The 24444-nt window shown below is 38.6% G+C and overlaps 2 protein-coding genes across 2 annotated transcripts; one reads left to right on the top strand and one right to left on the bottom strand.

Annotated features, from left to right (window-relative positions):
- Window positions 1-240: 240 nt before the first annotated feature.
- Window positions 241-17091, top strand: LOC121262839 (V-type proton ATPase subunit a3-like). Its single transcript, XM_041165474.1, has 18 exons — window positions 241-556; window positions 1344-1388; window positions 2948-3067; window positions 3147-3254; window positions 3507-3617; window positions 3712-3885; window positions 11140-11277; window positions 12840-12947; window positions 13130-13237; window positions 13376-13524; window positions 14279-14432; window positions 14556-14716; window positions 14793-14999; window positions 15198-15381; window positions 15475-15558; window positions 15667-15860; window positions 16323-16382; window positions 16469-17091. The coding sequence occupies exons 1-18, from the start codon at window positions 416-418 to the stop codon at window positions 16671-16673; spliced, it is 2451 nt and encodes an 816-aa protein (XP_041021408.1). The 5' UTR covers window positions 241-415; the 3' UTR covers window positions 16674-17091.
- A 128-nt stretch (window positions 17092-17219) lies between these two features.
- On the bottom strand, window positions 17220-23337 carry LOC121263002 (cysteine proteinase 15A-like). Its single transcript, XM_041165757.1, has 4 exons — window positions 22800-23337; window positions 22560-22679; window positions 17926-18172; window positions 17220-17770 (listed from the first exon to the last, which is right to left on the bottom strand). The coding sequence occupies exons 1-4, from the start codon at window positions 23247-23249 to the stop codon at window positions 17493-17495; spliced, it is 1095 nt and encodes a 364-aa protein (XP_041021691.1). The 5' UTR covers window positions 23250-23337; the 3' UTR covers window positions 17220-17492.
- Between the last annotated feature and the right edge of the window lie 1107 nt (window positions 23338-24444).

Here is a 24444-nt window from a genome sequence, read left to right as displayed (position 1 = left end):
TATGGGCCGAGTAGTAACACCTTTTATGGTACATGACAGATTCTTAGCTCTCAAAGCAATTTCTCATGGAAAATGTTTGGATGACTCTTGAACGTGCCTACCAAGTCCAGTGCATTTTATTTATTTTTTTAATAATTAAGAAATTGATTATTATTGAATTTATATATATTTTTAAATATTAAAAGATGTTAAAAAAAATATAATTGCACGATTGGTCATATTTAGTGGATACATTTGGCGTCCCTTTCTTATATCGCCCGGTGAACAAATTCTCTCCGATCAACAAACAGACGCGTTCAGAAGAAGAAAAAAAGAAAAGAAAAAAAAAAAGAACGAGGACGTACTCGCATATATAAACACGCACGCGTAGATATATACATTTTATATTCAGATATTCGTTGAATGACAATTGGAGATGGGAGAGGGAGGGTGTTGGTCGACGATGGATCTGCTACGGTCGGAGCCGATGCAATTGGTGCAACTCATCATTCCCATCGAATCAGCTTACCGCACGATCTCCTATCTCGGTGACCTTGGTCTCTTTCAATTCAAAGATGTAAGCTCCATTTTCCAACCTCAATTTTTTTTTAATTACTTTTGCCGTTCATCGTTCCTCCTCATGCTGATCATTTTACATCCGAATTTTCTTGCATTCAAACTCTGAAGTTCATTTCCTGTTTTGCTTTGGCTCTGTCACGATGAAGTTTGCATCATCATCTTCATTATTTCTATTATTGGTTTATAGTTTCTTTTCTCGCTTGCGATCTGCTTTTGGTTGATTATTGTGCGCACTTGTTTGTTTTTATTTTAGAAGAATTCGTGCTGTATTATCTTGCAATTGTTGGGGAAAGAACTTAACCGTACACACCAGAGAATCTATTAATTATATGCTATTTGTTAAAATCGTGATTGAAAAATCGGATGTATGTCCACATTTTGATACTTCTGAACTTCTCTCTCTCTCTCTCTCATATATATATATATATATATGTTTGTATGTATATGTATACATGCTAAGATGATGCCTCCCCTTAACATTTGTATTGGTATTTACCTGGTACAGGATAGATCTGCTTCTTTCTGTTTCGATTGGTTATATCGAGTCCACTTATATATTTTAGAAGAGAAAACTTAGAAATTTATTGTTGGCTGTTGAGAGCAGATTCATTCATTGGCCCGTTACTAATATTTTTAACTTATTTATTTTACACTTTAGTTTGTGTGGAGCTTTCATGATGGTCTAATACCATGGCGCTGAGTACTTATGCATCTTGAATAATCTTTTGGATGTTTCCTCAAATTGGAAACATTTTTAATTGGTCGCATTTATTTCTCCTTTGCAGCTCAATGCAGAAAAGAGCCCATTCCAGCGGACATATGCTTCTCAGGTGCGTTTATGCGCTATTTCTATAGTTCTTGAGCCCTGGCTTCTATATTATGGGACTGCCTGCTTGTCTTGTACCCTAAGATGAAGATCTTATTTTCACATAAACCAGTCTTGCCAGCTAAAACATTCATGCTGTCGACATTTAATGCCTATGACATATCAAACGGGGAAATTTCTAACAGCTGACAACCTGCCCACTGTGAGCTTGCAACTTCCTATATATGTGTATAATAAATAATGTAGTCAAATAGAAACTCCAAGTTGAATTTAGTTTATAAATCTTCAGTTGTCGTTTCAGTCTATAGAGACTCATTAAAAGCTATAAATCAAAAAGAAAATATCATCAATTGTTCTCTGTGAAAAGAAAAGGTCCGACAATATTTAAAATATTACCTTGCTAGCTAGGCAGTGAGAATACTTAAAGAGTAACATAAAGGTTATCTATTACAAAAAAAACTTGAGAGTAACATAAATTTGTCCACTGTTGCGTTTTCTAGCAGGAATTATGTTTGATATTCATTGGAAAAAAAGAGAGGCTGTAGAGGTACACAGTCACCCACTGTATGCCCAGGCAGGAAGGAAAAATTATGTGGCATGTGGTGTTGTTTGGGCTTAAGCACGAATAACATTTTATGAGGAATGTTAGATTGGATTTGAAAAAATAACATATAAGAAGAATCATTTCCAACATATTTTACGTGTAAATTATGTTTATGTGTGCAAATGCGTGTATTGTGTTTATGCACACGCATGCATGTACACGACACACACACATGCACATACACATAAATGTATATTTTTTCATAGGTCATTCTCGCATGTACTTATATCCATGTGGGCACCAACTTGGAAAAGTCTGTCCCTAGTAGCTTTCTTTTCCATCCAGGTTGGCAGCTTTAAGTACACTGATTTAGAAGGATCTCAAAACTAAGTCAGCCACCTAAGGTTGTGGTATGATGAATCATGTTATATGAGACCATCTCATTGGTTTTACAAAATACAATAACTGCCAGAATAAGGCTTCATAACTATTTGAGTTCAAAAAATTTAGAATTCGTACGGACATTTAATTTCAAATCTTACTTTTCTCATTCTTCATTAACTGTAGAAACATCAACTAGTAGCTGAGGGAGGGAGGGGGGATCATTTTTTTGAGCCTTCCTCTATGATGGGTCCTGTGCCCCTGGATGCTTGTATTTTTTTCCTGTTCTGGTGCTAGTATAGGCCACAATTTATCTTTTGTCTGCATACTAGATCCATTCTTCATGGCTTGGTGAATTTTAGAGATTCTATAGTAATGGTGAGATTCAGTGACAAACAGACTCTGAATTTAGTAAGTTTGAACGACAGTATTTGCTCTTCCCATCCCTTTATCAATAGAATGTTAATTCCCATTGTTTCATGCATGTTGGGTAGTTGACATTACAAAATAATTGCCCTTATTTTTTTATTTAGGTTTGTGTTTACATATAATTTTGATAAAAGAATATGAAAATCCTTTTATGAATTCTACATACATGTAATACGTTATATGTGGTTATTTTTGTTTTCTACATGCAGATCAAAAGATGTGGGGAAATGGCTCGCAGGCTACGTTTCTTCAGGGAACAAATGAAAAAAGCTGGTTTGTCAAGCTCATCAAGATTTAGAAGCAATGATATTGATCTGGACAACTTGGAGGTTGCTATGTCTGTAAATTTTCCCTGTTTGTTTTAAAACTTATGATGTCTTGAAATAATTTCATCTCTTTGTGTGTCAGGTTAAACTTGGAGAACTTGAAGCTGAGCTGTTAGAGATAAATGCAAACAATGAAAAGTTACGCCATTCTTATAATGAGCTATCAGAATATAAGCTTGTTCTGCAGAAGGTTTGGCTTGTTTTTCTGTTTTCCACTAGCCTTTCTTTGTTATGTGTTTATGGTACATAACTATTGTACTTATTTTAGATTACGATTCTCTCTCTCTCTCTCTCCAATGTTCTTCTGTGCAGGATCTCATTCACATCTAACATAAGCTAAAACTACTTCTTGGGCAGAAGAGAATTAGTTTATTTAGCATGGAATTCTTTTTGTTTTCTCCAAGTTATAAAATGAGCTTTCGATCTCTTTTTCTAATTTCAGGCTGGTGAGTTTTTCCATTCAGCTCAAAGCAGTGCTGCAGCGCAGCAGAGTGAACTTGAAGTGCAACAAACTGGTGAAGGATCAATTGACAGTCCTTTATTACTGGAGCAAGTATAAGTTTAACAGTCTCTACATTTGTTTTTGTTGATTTGGCTAAAGATCTTTGTTTTTCCTTCATATGATGCTTAGAGATTTGATGTTCCAGGAAATGACAACAGATCCATCAAAACAAGTTAAGCTGGGATTTGTCAGCGGTCTCGTTCCTAGAGAAAAATCAATGGCTTTTGAAATGATTCTATTTCGAGCAACCAGGGGCAATGTGTTTTTGAAGCAAGCTGTGGTTGAACATCCTGTCATTGATCCCGTGTCAGGAGAGAAGGTAATTACATAACTTACATTTGTGAAATGTCATTAACTTTTATCCTCATTTAAATAGTGTCCTCCTTTTGTTTCAGTTTTATGCTAATGTTATCCGGTTTGAGGGTTATATGGGTGACATCATAATTGAATAAGAGATAAAAGTTGATGAGAGACCCATCCAACTTGTTGCGCTCTTTTGAAGTATAGTTGTGTCTAGTATGGATGTATCCCTTTCTTGTTCTTTGATTTTGTTTCCCTTAAAATAGTTTGTTTGTACGATGGAACTTTTTTGTAACTCAATTTTACATATGTCAATCATACTCGTAGGTGATAGAAAGCTTTATTATCAAAAGGAGACAATCCAAATGCACAAGAAATGTATGAGAAAAGCATGTAAAGAGTTGCAATCTGAAATTCGTAGATCAGTTATTTTTTTAAATAAGGCATTACAAGAGAAAGCACTTTGAAAGTATAGAGTTGACAAAACCACATGTTCCACCCCTTCAAGAGTCCAATTCTTGTATTATTTCCAAATCATCCACATAGGGCACAATGAAATGGGGAGTTTCGGAAATCAATGCTGTCAATTGATCTCTTAGTTGCAGGTAAGTTAAATATTTAGAAGGATTCTCTCTCCTAAATATTTTCTCTCTCCATACACTTTTTGCTTCTTTGCTTTTTGCTTTTGGAGGTGGGTTGTCAATGGCAATATTTCTTTGTGTGATTAGCGTGTAGTCTAGTTTGGTGATTACCATGTTAGTGTCATTGGTTGGTTTCGATGGGAATGCGCAGAGATGTTTTCATTGAATAGAAGTTATTTGCATTTAGAAGGGAGAATGATAGGTGGTGGAGAATCACTGAGAGGAGTAGTCGTGTGGTGAAATACATTTCCTTGGATCATGAAGCTTTGGAGTGGTTGGGCTTTACGGTGAGGGAATGTGCTACGTCTTTGGGCTTTTCTGAGTTTCTTAGAACACGTAGAACAGGAAATTCCGTGTTGATGGTGCAGAGGGGATGCAACTACAATGGCAGTTTCTTCTCCCTTTCGGAGTTTAGGCATGATAAGAGGAGAGGTATGTTAGTGGTACCGGAAGGGAGGAAGGGTGAGGGGTGGAGGAACTTTGGAGACACTATAAAGGAGCTTACTTTCTCCTCCTCTGTTTCGAGTGTGAGAAATAGAGGGGCTTGCGTTCTGTGGTCTCCTCAGGCAGGCAAGCCAAAGGTAGATGGTGGTGCTCCATCGTTGACGGTAGATGGTTCACGGTCGTATTGTGAGGTGCTCCAAGTGCAGAAGGTACTGCCTCGAGACGTGAGTGCAGTGGTGCCAGACGTGTCCATCTTAGAGATTGTGCGTAGGAGTGGGGGAGATGGTAGTTTGTTATTAGGGCTAAATGAGGATAAATTGCTAAGGGCGTTGGTTGATATGGAGGAAGAAGTTGGGGTTCTATTGGAAGATATACTTTGCCTTAAACGCTGTGTTAAGGGAAAGGAAGTTATGAAGATGGGCTTGGGCCGTGATTCGGGGTTTAATGAAGGGAGGGGAAGGCCTTTAGTTTTGGATCAGAGGGTGATGGGCTCAAGGGAGGGGAGGGCTCAATCGGTGTAGATTGGGTTGGTAAAGGGCTTTGGGTTGGGCCAAGCGTTAGGCTCGAAGAAAGCCTGGAAGGTGTCGACTATGATGTAGACTGATATATCAGTCTAGGCAGAGTGCCTTCCTCCTGTGGCGCCGATAAGTGTCTTGCCGGACTTCACATCGGCACAGAAAGTTCCGCCGGTCACTGTTGACCATCATGGTGAGTTTGCACAGTCACTACACACCGGCACAGAGGATGGCGAGTTGGTAAAGGAGCCGGTAGAGGATGGGTCTTTGTGTCGTGGACTGTCGATTGCACAGACCCAGTCATGCATGGTGGTTGGAGGCCCCAATGCATTTTCTATGCAGTCAGACATGCCGGAGCGTGGATTGTCGTTACAGGGGTCTCCGTTAGGCAATCTATTACTAGAGATGGAGTATGTTGATGGGAATAAGTATGGGGATGTAAAGAAATTGGCTTTATCATTTGGTGTACTAGTGGTAAACCAATTAAATTTGGTCGACAGTGGTGAACCAGATTTAGTATGAGGCTTGGAACTTGCCTTATTTGCCCCTGATAGTCCTGGTGAGGAGGGGGCTACCCTAACTCCTCTATGTACACTCTCTCCCAACTCTAATTATGGGAGTTGTCCGTCAAATTGGGTTTTCAAGAAGGTAGAGGAGATTCAAGCTGTTATTGGGGTTTCTTTTGGAGGTTACGAGGAACAATTCAAGGCCCTTCTCATAGCACTTGAAGCTAGCCATTCAAAATCAGTTTCAAACCAGGATAGGGAACTTAGATGGCTAACTTGTTCCGTTAACTATGATGTGAAAGGAAGGAGTGGCGGAAGGGATAGATCGAAAGGAAGGAGCAATCTATGTTTTTATGAAGCCTAAGATTTTATCATGGAATGTACAGGGGCTCAATGATTGCAATAAACGCCTTCGTATCAAATCATTATTGCGGATGTGGAAGGGTGACTTGGTAGGTTTTCAAGAAACAAAGTTGCAATTCATTGATAAAAGAATTGTGTGAAGTTTATGGGGGTGCTTGTATGTGGGTTGGACTTATTTGGCTTCTTTGGGAGCTTCAAGTGGAGTATTACTAATGTGGGATAAAAGAGTGGTTGAGGTGATTGAGGAGTGTATTGAAAATTTCTCGTTTGCGACTTTATTTAAAAATGTGGTTGATGGATGGGAATGAGCATTTGCAGGCTCCAATGGTCCTAACGTGGATAGGGATAGGAGAAGGTTGTGGGAGGAGTTGGCGGGCCTACACTCACTATGGGAAGTGCCATGGTGTTTGGGGGGTGATTTTAACATTACTCGCTTTCTTAGTGAACGATCAGGGCATTATTGAAATTCTGTGGCTATGAGGAATTTTCCGAGTTTATCTTTAATTTGGACCTCGTGGATTTCTCCCTGGTAGGGTGGGAGTACACTTGGTCAAATGGGCGGGTTTGGTCGAGATTGAATCGATTCCTTGTCTCTCCTTCGTGGGAAGCCCATTATCCAGAAGTAAGCCATATGCAGTTAGCTCGAGTCAGCTCAGATCACTTTCTTATCCTTTTAGATTGTGGGGGTATTCACAGGGGTCGTCGGTATTTCAAGTTCGAAAATATGTGGCTATCAACGGATGGTTTTGTAGAGATGGTGAGTGCTTGGTGGTCATCATATCAGTTCATTGGTACTCCAAGTTTCATTCTTGCAGGCAAGTTAAAGGCGCTGAAACAAGACCTGAAAAAGTGGAACTTGGAAGTTTTTGGTCACTTTGACAATTAGAAGTCTACTTTGTTGGAGGAATTGCAAGAGCTAGAGGGCAAAGAATTATTGGGAGATACCTCAGAGGAGGTTTTATTGAGGAAGGGCATGGTTATGACAAACTTGGAGAGGGTTCTGTTGTCAGAGGAAACTTCATGGCGTAAAAATTCCAGGACCCTTTGGTTGAATGAAGGTGATTGGTGCACGAAGTTCTTTCACAAAGTGGCTAATTCACATCGGCGTAACAATGCTATTGAGTTGCTTCAATTAGGCTCTCAGGTGATTTCTTCTCCTCCCGAGCTAGAAAACCATATAGTACACTACTATGAGACCCTTCTCACAGAATCGGTTTCCTGGAAGCCGAAGCTTGATGCCTTGCCTTTTGAGGCAATTGACTCACAGAGTGTGAGTGTTTTGGAGAGACCTTTTGCTGAAGAAGAGATTTACAAGGTCATCTCTGGTATGGCTAAGGATAAAGCGTCGGGTCCAAATGGTTTTTTAATGGATTTCTTTCAAACTTGTTGGGACATTGTGAGACGTGATGTAATGCAGGTTTTTAGTGAATTTCACTCTTTTGCAAAAGTTTGAAAAATCCCTTAATGCGACATTCATTGCTCTCATTCCTAAAAAACATGGTGCTTCGACTATGGAGGACTTTCGTCCAATAAGCCTGGTTAGTAACGTGTATAAGATTATTGCAAAGGTCCTTGCCAACCGGCTTAGCCCGGTGTTGGAGCATATTATCTCCAAGTCTCATAATGCATTTATTCGGGGGAGACAAATTCTTGATTCGGTACTCATTGCAAATGAGTGCTTGGACCACAGACTATGAGCGGGAGGTTCAGGTGTTCTTTGCAAACTTGACATGGAGAAAGCGTATGATCATGTGAACTGAGAATTCCTCTTATACCTGCTTGAGAGGTGTGGCTTTGGGGTTAGGTGGATTTCATGGATGCGTCATTGTATTTCAACCGCCCGGTTCTCAGTTTTAGTCAACGGCACACCTGCAGGTTTTTTTTGATAGTTCGTGGGGATTGCAGCAGGGAGACCCTCTATCTCCACTTTTATTTGTTATAGTTATGGAGGCTCTAAGTAGGATGGTGCAGGCTGCTGTTGGGGGAGGGTTTTTAGCTGTTTTTCAGGTGGGTAATGGCTCTAGTGGCCCTACTATCATCTCACACCTTCTTTTTGCAGATGATACTTTAGTCTTTTGTGAAGCAGATAATATCCAGATCCAAACTCTACGAGCATTATTACTTTGTTTTGAAGCAGTATCAGGGCTTAAGGTGAACCTTGGCAAGTCTGAGATGGTTCCTGTGAGTGCGGTTTCTGATATCCTTAGTTTAGCAAGCTTTTTGGAATGTAAGGTGTCTTCTTTCCTAATGAAATATCTAGGCCTTCTGTTGGGAGCAACTTTCAAGAATAGAGCTATTTGGGATGGGTGGTGGAGAAGATAGAGAAAATGTTGGCTGGTTGGAAACGAGTGTATTTATCAAAAGGAGGCCGCCTCACTCTTATTAAGAGTACTCTTACTAACCTCCCCACATATTTTTTATCTTTGTTTCATTTGGTCATAGATGGAAAACAATTTGTGCCTCAGTTCTGAATGGGGGGTTGAGAGTGTGTAACTTGAGAACTTTTAATAAAACTCTATTGGGAAAATGGCTTTGGAGATATCACTTGGAAGGGGGATCATTGTGGAAGGAAATTATTGATGCTGATATAGTGTTGCTAGGAGTGGTTGGTGTTCCAACGAAGTGAGAGGGGGTATGGTGTGGGTTTATAGAAGTTTATAAGGAAGGGGTGGCCATGCTTTGCAAATCAAATCCGTTTTGTAGTGGGTGAGGGCAATCAAATCAGTTTTTAGCGGGACGTGTGGTGTGGAGATCAAGCCTTGGAAAGGGCTTTTCTGGCTCTGTATCATATTGCAGTTAACAGGGAGGCGTTCGTGGCGGAAGTGTGGTTATTTTCTCATGGCTCGTATCAGTGGAATATTCTCTTTAATAGGGATGTTCATGACTGAGAATTATCTATTGTTGCAGATTTTTTCAGCACATTATATTTCATGGGGACCCCTATAGCATAGCGAGATAGATTGAAGTGGAGGTCTAATAATCACAAGATATGTATAGTGAAGGCATATTATAACATCTTGAAAACACAAGATCATACTCTGTAGCATTTTTTGTTTGGAATGCCGCTCTTGGGAAGATCTTGACCACGGACAACTTGAGGAAGAGAGGATGTGTAGTGATGGATTGGCGTTACATGTGTAAAAAGAATGGAGAATCTGTGGACCACGTCTTACTACATTGTGAGGTAACAAGGGTGTTGTGGGATGAGATCTTTCAAAGGGTTGATGTTGTTTGGGTTATGCCTATGAGGGTGGTGGATCTGTTGGGTTGTTGGAGAAAGATGCAAGGCTGTCATCAGCAGTGGTGTGGAAGATGATTTCGTTGTGCATCATATGGTGTATTTAGACGGAAAGGAATGCGCGCTGCTTCGAAGATAAGGAACGCACATTGGCTAAGTTGAAGCACTTTTTGTTCCAAACTTTATTGTCTTGGCTTTCCGCTATTGTATTGCACGGGGGCAATGTTCATGATTTCTTGTCTTTAATTTATCGCATTTAGAATTATTTAGGTGTTCTTCTGTATACTTCCTATGTACATGGGCTATGCGTATTTCATTCATATATATAATATTTATCTCTTACTTATCAAAAAGAAAAGAAAAGGGCACAATGAAGCAGCCAACCTAATATTAATGCTATTGAGTTGATCAAACTTACCTTCCCAGCCTCATGCCACTCATAAATTGCCATGGGCATCAGCAGCCACCGGCTGTATCCAATTGAAGAGAATTCTACAGACTGCAACTCTCCAGCCACTGCACAACACAGAAGTAAATAATTAACTGTTTCCCCAGAATCCATACACATACAACACTAGTTTACTACAACAATATGATGCATGATAAGATTATCTGCCATCGATATTTGTCCCAGACTTGTATAAGGATATGTCATGCCAATCTCCTAGTGCTTTTCCTTGGATGTGCATTTGGAGGATCAAGTTGCCTCTCAAGGTTGCTTTTTTGGTTGGCTGGCTTCTTTTGGAAAAATCCCGACCACCGATAATTTGAGAAAGCGTGGTTTCATCATTATGGATTGGTACTTTATGTGTAAAGGAATGGAGGATCCATGGATCACCTACTTCTCCATTGTGAAGTGGCAAAGGTTCTATGGGATGAAATCTTTAATAGGATTGGTATTGCCTAGGTGATGCCTAGGAGGGTGGTGGATCTTTTGGCCTGTTGGAGAGGTATCCAGGGTAGTCACCAAATTGCTGCCGTTTGGAAGATGGTTCCCCTATGTCTTATGTGGTGTATTTGGCTTGAGAGGAACGGCCATAGTTTTGAAGATAGAGAATGCTTGTTGGGAGAGATTGGAGATTTTTTCTTCCATATGTTATTTATTTCCTTTGGGCATCTGCTCTTGTACTTGATGAGGCCTGTTTTCATGATTTCATTGTTGTTTTTTCTAGTTCCTATCTTGTAATTAGGTGCTCTCTCTTGTATACAACGTGTGTACTTGGGCTATGCCTAATCACTTGGTTTACCAAATTTATTTTTACCTATATATAAAAAAAAAATTGTGCCAGACAGCTAGCCAGCCAAATAATGCAACTTTTCTAGGAACCTTCATTCTCCAAATGTTCCTTTATGGAAAAATGACTGTTGTAGGACCTTTCAAACATCATAGAAAGATTTGGCCCCAAACTTTCCACCCTTTGACAACTTCCACAGATTCTATCTTTCCCTCTTCCTATTGATAACAGATTTTGAATCTTGGAGGGCCTAAACAAAATATGATCCAAAATCATGCATCTCTATTGATTAGATTTTTTATGAGGAAATTGATAAAGTGTCATTTGGCAGGTTGAGAAAAATGTTTTCGTTATCTTCTATTCTGGGGAGAGAGCGAAGAGCAAAATACTGAAAATATGTGAAGCTTTTGGAGCAAACCGTTACCCATTTGCGGATGACTTAGGAAAACAATTTCAGACGATATCAGAGGTATGAGTTATCTGGAATTAGAAGCTTCAAGATACTGCACCTGGATTATCTCTTTATATTTTCTGTTACATGTTTGTGTTATTGTCTATAATTAGTTTTGGTTGATAGTTATTTCTTTTGTTTTTTTTTTTTTTTTTTTTTTTTGTGAGCTGCTTTGTCCAACAATTGCAGCAACATCATTTGCCTGGAAACTTTCTTCATGGCTGGATTTTTGGTTCAGGGAAAGAGAGTAGCCTTGGACATAAAACACATTCGTAATTTGCATTTCTAATTCTCAGTCCTCTGCCATATACGCAATCAGGATTTTTCTAATTGATCAAACTACATCGATTGGTCACATTGGTCTAGATTTTCTATATGAGTAAAACTGAGAAATTATTTTGATTTCATACGTGTCCTAGTGGGTCAAATTATATAGTGATCTGAAAGTCACAATGAGTAAGGTTTGGTCACTATCAGTCAGATTTATTCTTTCTGACTATAGGGGTAACATTATAGTGAAATTTCTATTTTCCTATGGTTAAAATGGAAAAGCCTCATGCCAATTCAATACATGCAACTTTACATGAGAAAATGATCTGTTGCAAGATAAGGTTGCTGACAAGGTAACCACCATAGTGAATACTACAATATGAGGATAGAGGTCTTTTCCACCTCGAGGCAGGGTGGAGATCCCCATTGCGGTGGATGGGGGTTCTTCAGCCTCATCCACATGGTGGAGGAATGCCCTCGATCGCCACATCCCCTCTCTGCCCCCAACACGCTCCCCCATCACCAACTGGTGGGGGAGATCTCCCTCGCAAGTGATGGAGGAATTCTCCTCAACCAGATGTGGTTGGGGGTATCCCCTCCACTCTGCCTGTGCATCTCCCCCACCTCCATCTATCAAGTTGTACCAACCCAATGGCGACGAATTTTTTCACTGGTTTTTTATTTTTGAATTGTTGTTTTTTATTTTTTTTCTTTCTTATCTGTTTCTGGATTTTTTTCTCATACACATGGAAGATGTGTTAGTTTATGGTAATGTCGGCAATTTAAATTGGACAGAGATCTAGAATTTCCAATGTTGCAAAATTTGGAGCTCAATGTTTCACAATTGAAAACTTGGATCTGAATGTCGAAAGTCCCAAAAGCACAGGGGTGTTACCATAAATTTTCCAAAATAAGTAGGTTAGGACTGAACTACTGGACAAAAACTTCTTCATTGGTAGCAAACGGTAGGCTACATGACACAAGGTAGCCTCCCTTCCCAAGTCTGTCCACACATGGGTTGACCTCATGACGTTCCCTCGTTGAAAGTGTGAGAGGCACATTTGGCACACCTGATGTTTGTGTTTTATTAATGATTTCTTATTAATGATTTTCAGCCGATGCGAAATCTTTAATTCAAAACATGTTATGTAAATTCATTTTTTTTTTCCAATGTTCCCTAGTTCTTACCTGTACTGCAATTTGTTAGTTAATTTGAACTAAATCCAACGATCTTAGTATTTTTCAAATTGTGAATAAGCCATCAGTGATGGTCATGATCGACTATCAGTCCTGTAATTATTTTTTTCTAGGTGTCTGGAGGACTTTCAGAGCTGACGGTGACTATAGATGCCGGTCTGCTGCATAGGAACAATCTGCTACAGACAATTGGCTATGAATACGAGCAGTGGAATCTTCAGGTTTGTTTGAGTTGCTTGATTTGATTTTTCAATGCCTTTAGTTTTGTTAAAGCATACCTTTTCCCCTTTCATGCATGTGTTGATGCATGCATATATGTGTGCTTGTGTGTTGGGGTTGATATTTGAGCATTTGTATGTTGAATTTTCTTCGGTCACTTAATTGTGTTCTCTTAACTTAATAGGTGAAGAAGGAAAAGTCCATTTATCACACTTTAAATATGCTCAGCTTTGATGTGACAAAGAAGTGTCTCGTTGGGGAAGGTTGGTGTCCTGTTTTTGCAACTAAGCAGGTTTGTTCTTTTACCTTGTATCAGTTTGCCATTTTAACACTCACAGCGTACTTGTATTTTAATTTATTACTGAATCATCTTAATTTTAATATATTGTTGAAGGGATCACTTAATTAGATTATCCTTGATGTCTTGTAGATTCAAAATGCATTGCAGCAGGCAACCTTTGACAGCAACTCACAAGTAGGGGCCATCTTCCAGGTTTTGCATACAAAGGAATCACCACCAACCTATTTCTGCACAAACAAGTTTACTTCTTCTTTTCAAGAAATTGTTGATGCATATGGGTGAGTTCCTTTGTGAGAGAAGTCATGTCCAGAATTCTAAATTCTAATGCTTTATGTGCTGGAACCAGGGATCTTTATTTCATGGATCTAGTGGGGACTTGATAGCTATTAGTACTGTTTTGAAGATATTGCATGTCATGCATGATGTATGTACCATTTAGACTATGTTTCATACTTACTATCTTCTGAAGAAAAAGGCAATGTTTTATGCATCTGATAGTCTGTTTGCTCAAGTTATGCCGTACTATTTGCTTTTGATCCAAATGGACATGGAAAATTTTCCTTGAGAAATAACCATGATATATAACCTTTGCTTTAACGCATTTATTAACTGTAAAACATTGTTTAGTAAAAGGTTATTGGTTTGATGGTGATGCCGTGTCCTATTTATTACTTGCCAGATAATATATGATATAAGTATAATGGAGGACTTCCTAGTTGAGTCTTCTACTTTTGACACTTTTCCATATATTACCCATCAATCTCATTAATCTTTCCATTTAATTTTCCCCCAAAGATTTTAGGTCTATGTTGTGATGAACCAATGCGTATTTCTCTTCTCACTTTATTTTTGCATTTTTCCTTCTGTATTTTCTTTTTCGAAAAGGTAATGTATTTTAAATTTGATATGTGAAGAAAGCTTGAATTTGAAACTTTTACATCTCACTGTTCTCATAGATACCCTTCATTGGATGGGTTACAAGCTTCTGACCCAAATGTATTGGGGGACATAACTGGTGCAATATTATTGCAGTGTTGCCAAATATCAGGAAGCGAATCCTGGTGTATACACAATAATCACATTCCCTTTCCTTTTTGCTGTTATGTTTGGTGATTGGGGCCATGGTATATGCTTGTTGCTGGCAACATTATACTTCATAGTCAGAGAGAAGAAATTTTCCAGTCAGGTAGTTGCTGCATGTCTTGATAGTTGACTGTAAACTCTGTTCTTCCGTTGTAACTGTTTCAGTTAAGCTACTTATAAAAAAAAAACTGTTTCAGTTAAGCTGACTTCATTGTGTTAACAACAGAAACTTGGAGACATCATAGAAATGACTTTTGGCGGCCGTTATGTTATCTTGATGATGGCATTGTTCTCAATCTACACAGGATTGATATATAATGAGTTCTTCTCAGTCCCATTTGAACTATTTGGGCTCTCTGCCTACGGATGTCGTGATCCATCGTGCAGGTACCGAACTAATACGAAATACTCATCATATTTGTAAAAAATTTCTCCCTGTTAACTTATTTACATTTTGTCACAGTGACGCTTCTACTGTGGGCTTAATAAAGGTGTGGGACACGTATCCATTTGGCGTGGACCCTAAGTGGCATGGTACCCGTAGTGAGTTGCCATTTCTCAACTCTTTGAAGATGAAGATGTCAATTCTACTGGGAGTAGCCCAGATGAATCTTGGAATTGCATTGAGTTACTTTAATGCAAAATTCTTTGGAGATGACCTAAATATCTGGTATGCTATATTGCTCAAGTTGATCCTTCCATGCATCATGCATATCTGAATCCTTAATTAGATGAACAGTCTCTCTCTCCCTCTCTTCCACTCTATAGTTGATTATCTAACTCATGAAGAATGTGTTTTGTTGTATACTTGGATAATATTGTAATGACGATTATTTAGCGTTGTGTTATTAACAGTGGATTTGTTTAGGTACCAATTTGTTCCCCAGATAATATTTTTAAACAGCCTGTTTGGCTACCTTTCACTCCTCATTATTGTGAAATGGTGCACTGGCTCGCAAGCTGATCTTTATCATGTGATGATATACATGTTCCTCAGTCCTACGGATGATCTCGGGGAAAATCAGCTTTTCGTTGGCCAGAAGTCCCTTCAGGTTTAAATATCCTTTTTATAAGCATTGTGCTGAAATTGTCTTGTCCTGTAAAAGACAAAACTAATTTTGACATCTCCATTTTTTCTGTACCAGCTTGTGTTACTTCTCTTGGCTCTCGTTGCTGTACCATGGATGCTGTTTCCAAAGCCTTTTCTCTTGAAGAAACAACACCAAGAGGTATGCCCAAAAATTAATTTACCCTATGTGTTTTCAGCTTTGTTTTCTCTTTGTCAATAAGCTTTTGTTTTTTTTTCTTTCTACTTGTTTTTACCCCTTTTTCCTCAGAGGCACCGAGGACAATCTTACGCGCTGCTCCACAGCATTGATGACCCTTTCGAAACAGAACCTCATCATGATTCCCATGACCATGAGGAGTTTGAGTTCAGCGAGGTCTTCGTACACCAAATGATACATACCATAGAATTTGTGCTTGGAGCGGTGTCCAATACAGCTTCATATCTACGATTATGGGCCCTCAGGTAGTGAATTGGAAAGAGCTTATTGGTAGTTTGCTGGATTTAATATATCATTGCAATATGAATGAAACTTGCTAAGTGTTAGTTTTTTGTTGAAGGCAGCTGCACGGACCAACTTGAAAAAATTGTCCAGAGTTATTTTTGCTGAAGGAACTTTTTCCTTGTAAAAGAATGGTTAAAATTAAACCCATGTTGATTTAACTTATCCCAGAACAATAGCACTGATAATAACGATAATAATAGCACCTATATAATCTTTATAATTACTTATAAAAAAAAATAATCTTTATAACAATAATAATATTATTTTTCTACGACAATGTAAATCTGAACTATTACGGTCTTCACGCTGCATGAATTCATTGTAAAACCTATGTCTCCCTTGGTTCTTTAAATTTATCCAACTTTAGTTTTGAAGTACCAAGTCTTGATCATCTGACTCGTCTGTTTCTTCTTCTTTTTTAGTCTAGCTCACTCGGAGTTGTCAAGTGTCTTTTACGACAAGGTTCTACTTCTAGCCTGGGGGTAAGTTTGTTTGGTCATGTTTTTTGTGGTGAAAATGACTTGAATTTCAATATGATTGTGAGTGCCAAATGTGCGGATGATTGCAGGTACAACAATGTTATTATTCTTATTGTTGGCATCATTGTATTTATATTTGCGACTGTTGGTGTGCTACTAGTGATGGAAACCCTAAGTGCATTCCTACATGCCTTGCGACTCCACTGGGTAGAGTTCCAGAACAAGTTCTACCAGGGAGATGGTTATAAATTCGAACCATTTTCATTTGCATTGCTTAGCGAGGAGGATGAATGATGCACTGTTTGAGTTTGGTCATAGGCTAAAAAATAGGAAACAAAATTGATCATATTGAATTTGCTGGTGGATAATCTGCCAATTCTTTCACGTGAAGTGTAGATCTTAGAAAGGTAACGGAGCAATTGCCTTGCTAGCAAGAGCAGTTGCTTATTCATTGTAATAAAGAGCCTTCCCTGATGAGGCCGCAAATCATTGTTTATGTATATCAGTAGGAATTCTGCATCCAAGTGGAGAACATGCCAATTTGTCTCCAAATCAATGTTCAATTATTCTATTCTTATTGATAGGATGATGTTGATCTGTTGTAGTTTGTTGTGCGATTGTTTAGGGAAAAGGGTTTGTGAACCCTATTGTAAGATGAATTGTAACTTCTTTTTGCAACAATTACTTAATGAATGAGTTACTGTTGCTATGACATAGTTTGCTGAGTTTTTTTGGTAGGCGAGTTTGACAAGTTTGTGGCATGTTTCAAGCAAATGCCAATGCTACAATCAACCACATTCTGCTATATATTGGCATGTTTCAAGCACATACACCGAATCGTCATTTAAATGGCATCAAGTTTAACTTGATCAACAGTAGCATGAACTAAGTTACAGGGAATCTGCATATATATAAACAAATCTGCATATATATAAACACAGTTCTAAAATGGAAGTACCAAACTAGTGCAAGACAACCATCTACCTAGACAAGTTAAGGAAGCATTAAGAGCTGATAAAAGTCTAGGAACTCCATGTCTTAATGCATATTATCTTTTCATATTCACAGGTGCTCTACTCGCATAAACCGAGTGCAGCCATGAAACTTCTTAATTTACTCAGTGGTGGTATGTATAGCAGCCACAGTTGAAACCATGGAATCCACTCCACATGCATTATGGCCCTTGCAGATCTTGTAATATCCATTCTCACCCCAATTTTCTCCCCAAGAGTTCTTTATGATCCAGTATGGCTTCTCCTTGAACCGGATCGGAGCATAACCGGCAGACCCGAAACCCACCAGAAGCACCCCGTGATCCAAATGCTTGGAGCAGATGTATGGGCATGAGACTTTCCCAACATATGTCTGCATGAAAACTGCATTGATACCAACTGCAAAATGCAGGCACAAAAACCATTAATCAATACAGATCTATCACTCCATCATTCTTAGCCCCTTCTCAAATCAGTATATAACACATCATACTAAAGAGTGGAAGTTAAAAAAAAAAAAAAAAAAAAACTAGGTTTCAAAGAAAGGTAATTACTTGCAAGAGGGCCATTCTTCACCAAATTTGCAGCAATTTGATCTTCATCGATTGAAACAACGCTGAAGTTAGATACAGAAGCAACAATTTTGCTTTTGTCAAATTTGCAGGTCCCACGATCAGTCCCAGTGTAAGGATAGTCCTTCTCTCTCTCTAGTCCACCTGCCTTGAGGGTGTACTCAAATGCAGAGGTCATCAGCCCGCCACTACACCCCGAGTCGCATGCACCATATTCTTCGGGATCACACTGCAAAATAATAAATATGTATGGCCATTGTTTTATTTTTGCAGTGTTGCCAGGAAGACACTTAGAATTAGATATGCTTCATCTCCGAGTCCTACCTACGTGATGAACAACTACATGCCAAATCTCTAACTTCTGTTTTGTCCGTTTTCCAAGTTTCCAACTTTCATTCCTAGGGATCAACAAGCTAAATTCTGAAACTTCCTGATAGATGGGGCATTAATGCGGGCAAACCCATACAGCATCAAATTGGCGAATCAAGACACCAACTTGCCAACGATCTCATTAAAAAAGAACGCAGGTTTTGAAGTATCATGGCGAGCGACACACATACACACACACACATACATATATATATATATATATATATATATACATCTATTTCTATTATCTTATAATAAGTGCCTATCGCGCTTCTACAGTAATGAGCAGTGAGGTTTTGTCCATCCGTGTAAATTTTCCATGTGTATTGTGTGGTTACTTTTTTATCCCTCTACTTCCTTCTTTTGTGTCCGTTTATGCGAGGTCTTTTTGGTCTTTTAGTTAGTTGTGTCAGAGGGTCGGCAACTTTACTTTTTTTCCTGTCAATCTTTTTACTTTCCTATTTCTCTTCCCTCTTCATATTTTGTTTTTTCTTCTCACCGGAAGTAACTTTTTCTCTCTTCTTCTTCTTCTTCTTCTTCTCTCTCTATTCTCTGTATCTTCTTTTTTGGTGGATTGTCACCGGGTGTTTAGGAAATGTAGCTCATGCAGAAGTATTCGAGCGGCAGCTTACCAACAAAAATAAAGGCCACCGTGTGAGAGAAGTAGGTCATGCGATTGCCACTCGAGGCGATCAAACCAAGATCGGCGATGGTGGCATCATGCAGGGTGGTGAAGCTGAGATAGAGAGAGAGTGAGAAAGAGAAAAGAGAGAGGGAAATCATCTAATGTGCGGCGGCATCACTTACCCAAGGACGAACAAAGAGATAGCGGCACAGTGGGAGGTCAACAGATGCTAGGCTGAGGTGATGGTGCGGCGACGGCCAAACATGAGGTGAAGGATGCATGCGGCAGTGGTTTGGATGGAGGTTGATGGCGGCGTCGTTCGGCTAGGTTGCGTCGAACGGCAGTAAGCAGAAGAGAAACTGCTCTATTTTCGGGAAGTAAAACAGAGGTACCTTTTGTGTTTGCTTGACCGTGGAGGAAGCAGGGTGGCTGGCGACAGTGGTTCTCAGTGGAGGAAAAATGGGCTGTAGTGGATGCTATTTGGCGATGACCAGTGGCTGAGCAGAAGATGTAGGTTGCGGGAAGATGGTTTTCGTGTTGAGGAAGTTGGTGGTGGAGGAGGCTTGTGGAGGTGATCATTGTGGCAACTCTTGGACGTAGAAGGGCATGCATGCTTGGGTTGATGTCGTGTGCTCTAGCTTCTGTGATTGGCTTTCAACTATGGTGCTGTGGGTTTTTTTTTCAAAGGTGCAGTGGTTGCGGTAGCTACGATAAGGTTGGTTTGTTCATGGTGTTGTTTGTTCTGATATGTGAAAGAAATAAACGAAGGATAATGAGCGAGAGAGACAGAGTTAGTGAGAGTTGTAAGGGTGGGTCAAGTCCTGAGAGAGAAAATGGTATCGTGGTCTTGGCACTCAGAGAGGTTGAACATGGGAGGGTCATGGTGGCTAAAAGCGACGTGAGGGGAAGATACAGAGAAGATGAAAGTGGTTTACCGTGAGGAAAGGTGGTGGCTTGAGGCGGCAGCAGTGTAGTACGGTGGTGAAGGCTTGTTCTCTGGTGTATTCTGTTGCTGCTAGCAATGACATCGTTTTCACATGAAGATGGGGGCCGATGTTGTGCGAAAGCTTAACCAAGGGACTGGGAAGGCTTGGTATTCAATTTTTGTGAGGGCTATTGTGTCATTGATTGAGGAAGTTGTTTTAGGTGTTCCAATTAAGTTAAAGACTATGGATGAATATGATAATTGAAATTTTATTGTATTGAATTAATTAGCTTTCAAAGGTTATGAAGGTATTATTGATCATTCTTTGTTGTTTAATTGGTTGTATAACTATGATCTATGAGCATGTCCTCAAATACAACTGCCCCCATATATCCACTTGTTTATTTAGTGGGTTTGATGCAAAAGAAAAACCATTTTTTATCCAAGAATAACATGTAGGAAGTTCAAAGGTGATTATATTATCCCACACGGCACTACAAGTTTTCTATGGGGCGGTAATGATTATGGTTTCAATTTCTTAATACTTTTTCAAATTACAGCACAGATAATGATGATTTTATCTACTTTAATAGAAAAAAAAAATATGATTGGACCCCATCAGGAAACAAGATCCTGTTTAAAGGCATTATCAAAGGGCATGGAGGAACTTAGGCTACATCAAGGGGCCACTATAATGGAGACACAAAGCACGCATAAAGGGGCTATAGATCCAAGCTGGAATTCCATCCCAACTAAAAGACAAAAGGAGAATATAAAGTCAACAAAGGTGTATAGAGAAAAAGTCCATGTGCTAAAGGAGGGAGGTTGATATGAATGTACCAATGACTAATCAAGCAAGAACATGGAAGAGAATGGCACGTGACTATCTTTCAAGCCAAGAGGTGCTTGAAACTGAGTGCTTTTAGTGGAGAGGCCTAAGCAATGATGATGAGTACAATTTTCTGCGAATAAGTGGGTGTGACAAAATTTATCCTTGAGGGAGATGCCATGCAAGTTGTAAACTTACTAAATGCATCTCAAACTGATTGGAGCTATGGTGGTCTTGGGATTCTACAATTTGTATTTAACCTTGAATTGTTCTAGGGTTCCAGTTCAACGATGCTTTGGTTTTTTTTAGTTGTTGGTTTTGTTGCATTAATGGAAGTTGTTGTCCTACCCTCGAGGATAAACTTTGTCACACCCACTTCTTTGTAGGAAATTGTACTCATCATCATTGCATAGGCCTCTCAACTAAAAGCACTCAGTTTCAAGCGCCACTTGGCTTGAAAGATGGTCACGTGCCCTTATCTTCCATGTTCTTGCTTGATTGGTCATTGGTACATTCATATTAACCTCCTTTAGCACATGGACTTTTTCTCTAGCCACCTTTGTTGATTTTGTATTCTCCTTTTGTCTCTTAGTTGGGGTGGAATTCTAGCTTGGATCTATAGCTCCTTTATACGTGCCTTGTGTCTCCATTATAGTGTCTCCTAGAGTGGCCCCTTAATGTAGCCTAGGTTCCTCCATGCCTTTTGACAATGCCTCAAGACATGATCTTGTTTTCATATCTGATGGGGGTCTAATCATTTTTTTTCTCTGATTAAAGCAGATAAAATCATCATTACTTGTGCTATAACTTTAAAAAAGTATTAGAAAGTCGGAACCATAATCATTACTGCCCCGTAGAAAACTTGTGGTGTCGTGCGGGATACTATGATCACCTTTGAACTTCTTACGTGTTATTGTTGGATAAAAAATGGTTTTTCTTTTGCATCAAACCCACTAAATAAACAAGTGGATATATGGGGGCAGTTGTATTCGAGGACATGCCTTGAAAAGTATAGTAATTAAAGAGAAGAGGCCAATCCTTTTGGCCTTGTTTAGGTACCGCAGAGGACACGGGCCTCAGCCACGGGCGTTGGAGATGAGTTAACAAATCGTTGGACATGTACTTCTTTAGATCAATGAATAAGATGACTGTTTAGTATGGTGAACATCTGCCTTGAGAAAAATGTGTACTATCTCATAATATTCTTCCACAAGATTTGTTTCTATTACAAATTAGATGCTCAAATCCATTTTCAAACATGAAAAGCATAAGAATTGAGTTCAAACCGAATAGATTATCAGTGACCTTTCCTGATGCCCATAAGAGCACCAGCATCGGTCTCATCAAAAGGGAGGTTTCATCAAAATTTGATATTTGGGGGTTAAATTGTTGGCATTGGATTCGGTATACCATCAAAGCTCAAGCTTTGAGATACATTATCTTAGTTTTCATCTCTATATTTAAAGACTCATTATTTATTCTCTATTCTTATTATTTTATTATAAAATGTTTTTCTTACATTTCTTATAATTCATGCAATGACTCTCTGGTTAGTATCAATAATTTAAATATCAAATTAAATTATTAATGTATATATAGTTAGTGTAATTGTAAAATATGAAAATAAAAATATTATTATTAAAAAATATTATTATTAATAATATTATATTATGATTTTGATGAATCTAATGATTAATTCAACGTGAGATTATGGATAAGGAAGTTTTAAATTTATGTAAAATATGTACTTTCTATCCAATTTTAAAAATGAATTTGATAATACCAATAGTAATGCTTTAATATTAGAATTATAAACATTTTGGTAAGCAGAGGCCTCGATAGAAAAAAGGGGAGAGAGAGAGTCAAACCTCATGGTCGCAATCCACAAGCTGTTGCTCACTCAGGCTCACTAGCTCCCCAGTCTCCAAATAATGAGCTCCTTCCAACGCCCCTGTTGTACTAAACGACCAGCACGATCCACACGCACCCTAATTCCCACCCACACACACAAAATAACATAAAATAAAAACAAAAAACTAGTTTGCGTCGATGTTTAAAATTTTAAGGAGATACAGGGTGAAAATAATAAACCAAAATTTTCTATATACCTGGTCTTTGACCCCCGTGACGGCACCGTGATCGCGCCAGTCAAATTCTGTGGGGAGATCGTTGGTGGGAAGGACCGGAGCCTTGTGAGCGTCAGCCGGGAGCCGGAGACGCTTCAGTCCGAGAAAATTTCTGCGGAACTCGGCCGGAGTGAGATCAGAGAACTTGGTGACGCCGTGTACGGCGCCAGGGTCCAGCTTCTGGTGTCGCTTTGCTCGGCGCACGTTGGCCTTGAACACGCCGAATCTGTAGTCGTGCTCCTCTTGGCTGGCATAGCTCTTACCGAACCTGGCCTTGAACGTCAAGAAATGACGCTCGGCATGTAGGAGAAGATCCTCTCCCTCCGACACCACTTGACGGATCAGTGGGTCATCGCCACCACCATCGCTATCATCGACCGCAGAGGATACGAGGAAGAGACTGAAGACAGCGAAGAGAAAAAGGCGGTCCATTTGCACAGAGATATTTCAGGCCGTTTAGAACAACAGAGAGGATAATAGACGATATAAAGGTTACATGGGAGAATGCTACAGTAGGTAGGTTGCGAATGTGATTGTGATACGTACCGTTCTTTTATTTGCTGGGCATGCTGCAAGTTGTGCTAGACAACAAAAGGGTACTAAGATAGAAAGCACGAAGATTCCTTTCCTACAGACTATTCGGACAACACGTCCATTATTATCTTTGTTTTCTTCTTCATAGTTTATTTATGAATAAATATAGATAAAAATTATTATTAAAAATATTTATTTTATATATATAATGTGATATTATCTAGATTATATATTTTCTTAAATGAGTGTTGAAAATAATCAATTAAAAGTAGTCATGTAGTGAGTATAAAGTATACATTGCTACAATGACTTCTCTCTAGCATTACTCCTTTATATTTTTTTAGAAATTTATATTTTATAATTTTTATTAAAAACATAATATTTCTCATCTAGTCATATATGTCATTCCTCGTTTTTTATAAATTAAAACATATTATAGGAGTAGAGCTATATATATATATATATATATATACACAACTTTACACAATATTATACGTATTAAGTGACAGTTTTATTCTATCAATTTTTTTTTTTTTTAAATTCAAGTTTTAAATTCTGAAATTTAAAATTTTCACAATTTTAATAGTTGATAAGTTAGTACATATGATTATATAGGTAAAATTATAAGTATAGATAACATTTTTTTTTATAGAAGTAAATTACGATGGCCATCTTTATGTGGAACAGAATAAATTCAATGTCATTTTTTTCAAGATAGCTTATTATTATTATGTTGATTTGGATTTATGCAATAGAGCTTCGTTAGTGTGGCCACTTTTTTCTTATCTTCAACTTGTATTCATTCTTCCCACAGCTGTGATTCTCATTAAATCACAAGGTTACAAAAAATAAAAAATAAAAAAATAAAAACATTAACGTTATTCTTGAAGAGTAGGATATAAAGACAAGCATTATTGTGACTAATTCGATTGCAACACGTAACTGAAAGAAGAAAATTAAGCCACTCCTGACCCACCACGAAAGCTTCCCCTTTGTACCACTCTTCTGCCTGTGCTCTTCACCGCGATAAAGAGACAAATTTTATTTGCAATTTCTAAATAAAGATTGTATATACAAATTTTTCATTAAATGA

The sequence above is a fragment of the Juglans microcarpa x Juglans regia genome, chromosome 4S (genome assembly GCF_004785595.1).
Source record: "Juglans microcarpa x Juglans regia isolate MS1-56 chromosome 4S, Jm3101_v1.0, whole genome shotgun sequence".
Lineage (NCBI taxonomy): Eukaryota > Viridiplantae > Streptophyta > Magnoliopsida > Fagales > Juglandaceae > Juglans > Juglans microcarpa x Juglans regia.
This window is presented reverse-complemented; position numbering and strand designations above follow the sequence as displayed.

Bases quoted from the DNA above. Each gene is read 5' to 3' on its own strand.
- LOC121263002 (XM_041165757.1), bottom strand. From the start codon at position 23,249: ATGGACCGCCTTTTTCTCTTCGCTGTCTTCAGTCTCTTCCTCGTATCC. The intron at 18,173-22,559 runs GTTTGACTCTCT...ATTATTTTGCAG, and splicing joins TTGTGGATTGCGACCATGAG to TGTGATCCCGAAGAATATGG. The intron at 17,771-17,925 runs GTAATTACCTTT...TGCATTTTGCAG, and splicing joins GAAGAATGGCCCTCTTGCAA to TTGGTATCAATGCAGTTTTC.
- LOC121262839 (XM_041165474.1), top strand. From the start codon at position 416: ATGGGAGAGGGAGGGTGTTGGTCGACGATGGATCTGCTACGGTCGGAG. The intron at 3,068-3,146 runs GTTGCTATGTCT...TTTGTGTGTCAG, and splicing joins TTGATCTGGACAACTTGGAG to GTTAAACTTGGAGAACTTGA. The intron at 3,255-3,506 runs GTTTGGCTTGTT...TTCTAATTTCAG, and splicing joins ATAAGCTTGTTCTGCAGAAG to GCTGGTGAGTTTTTCCATTC.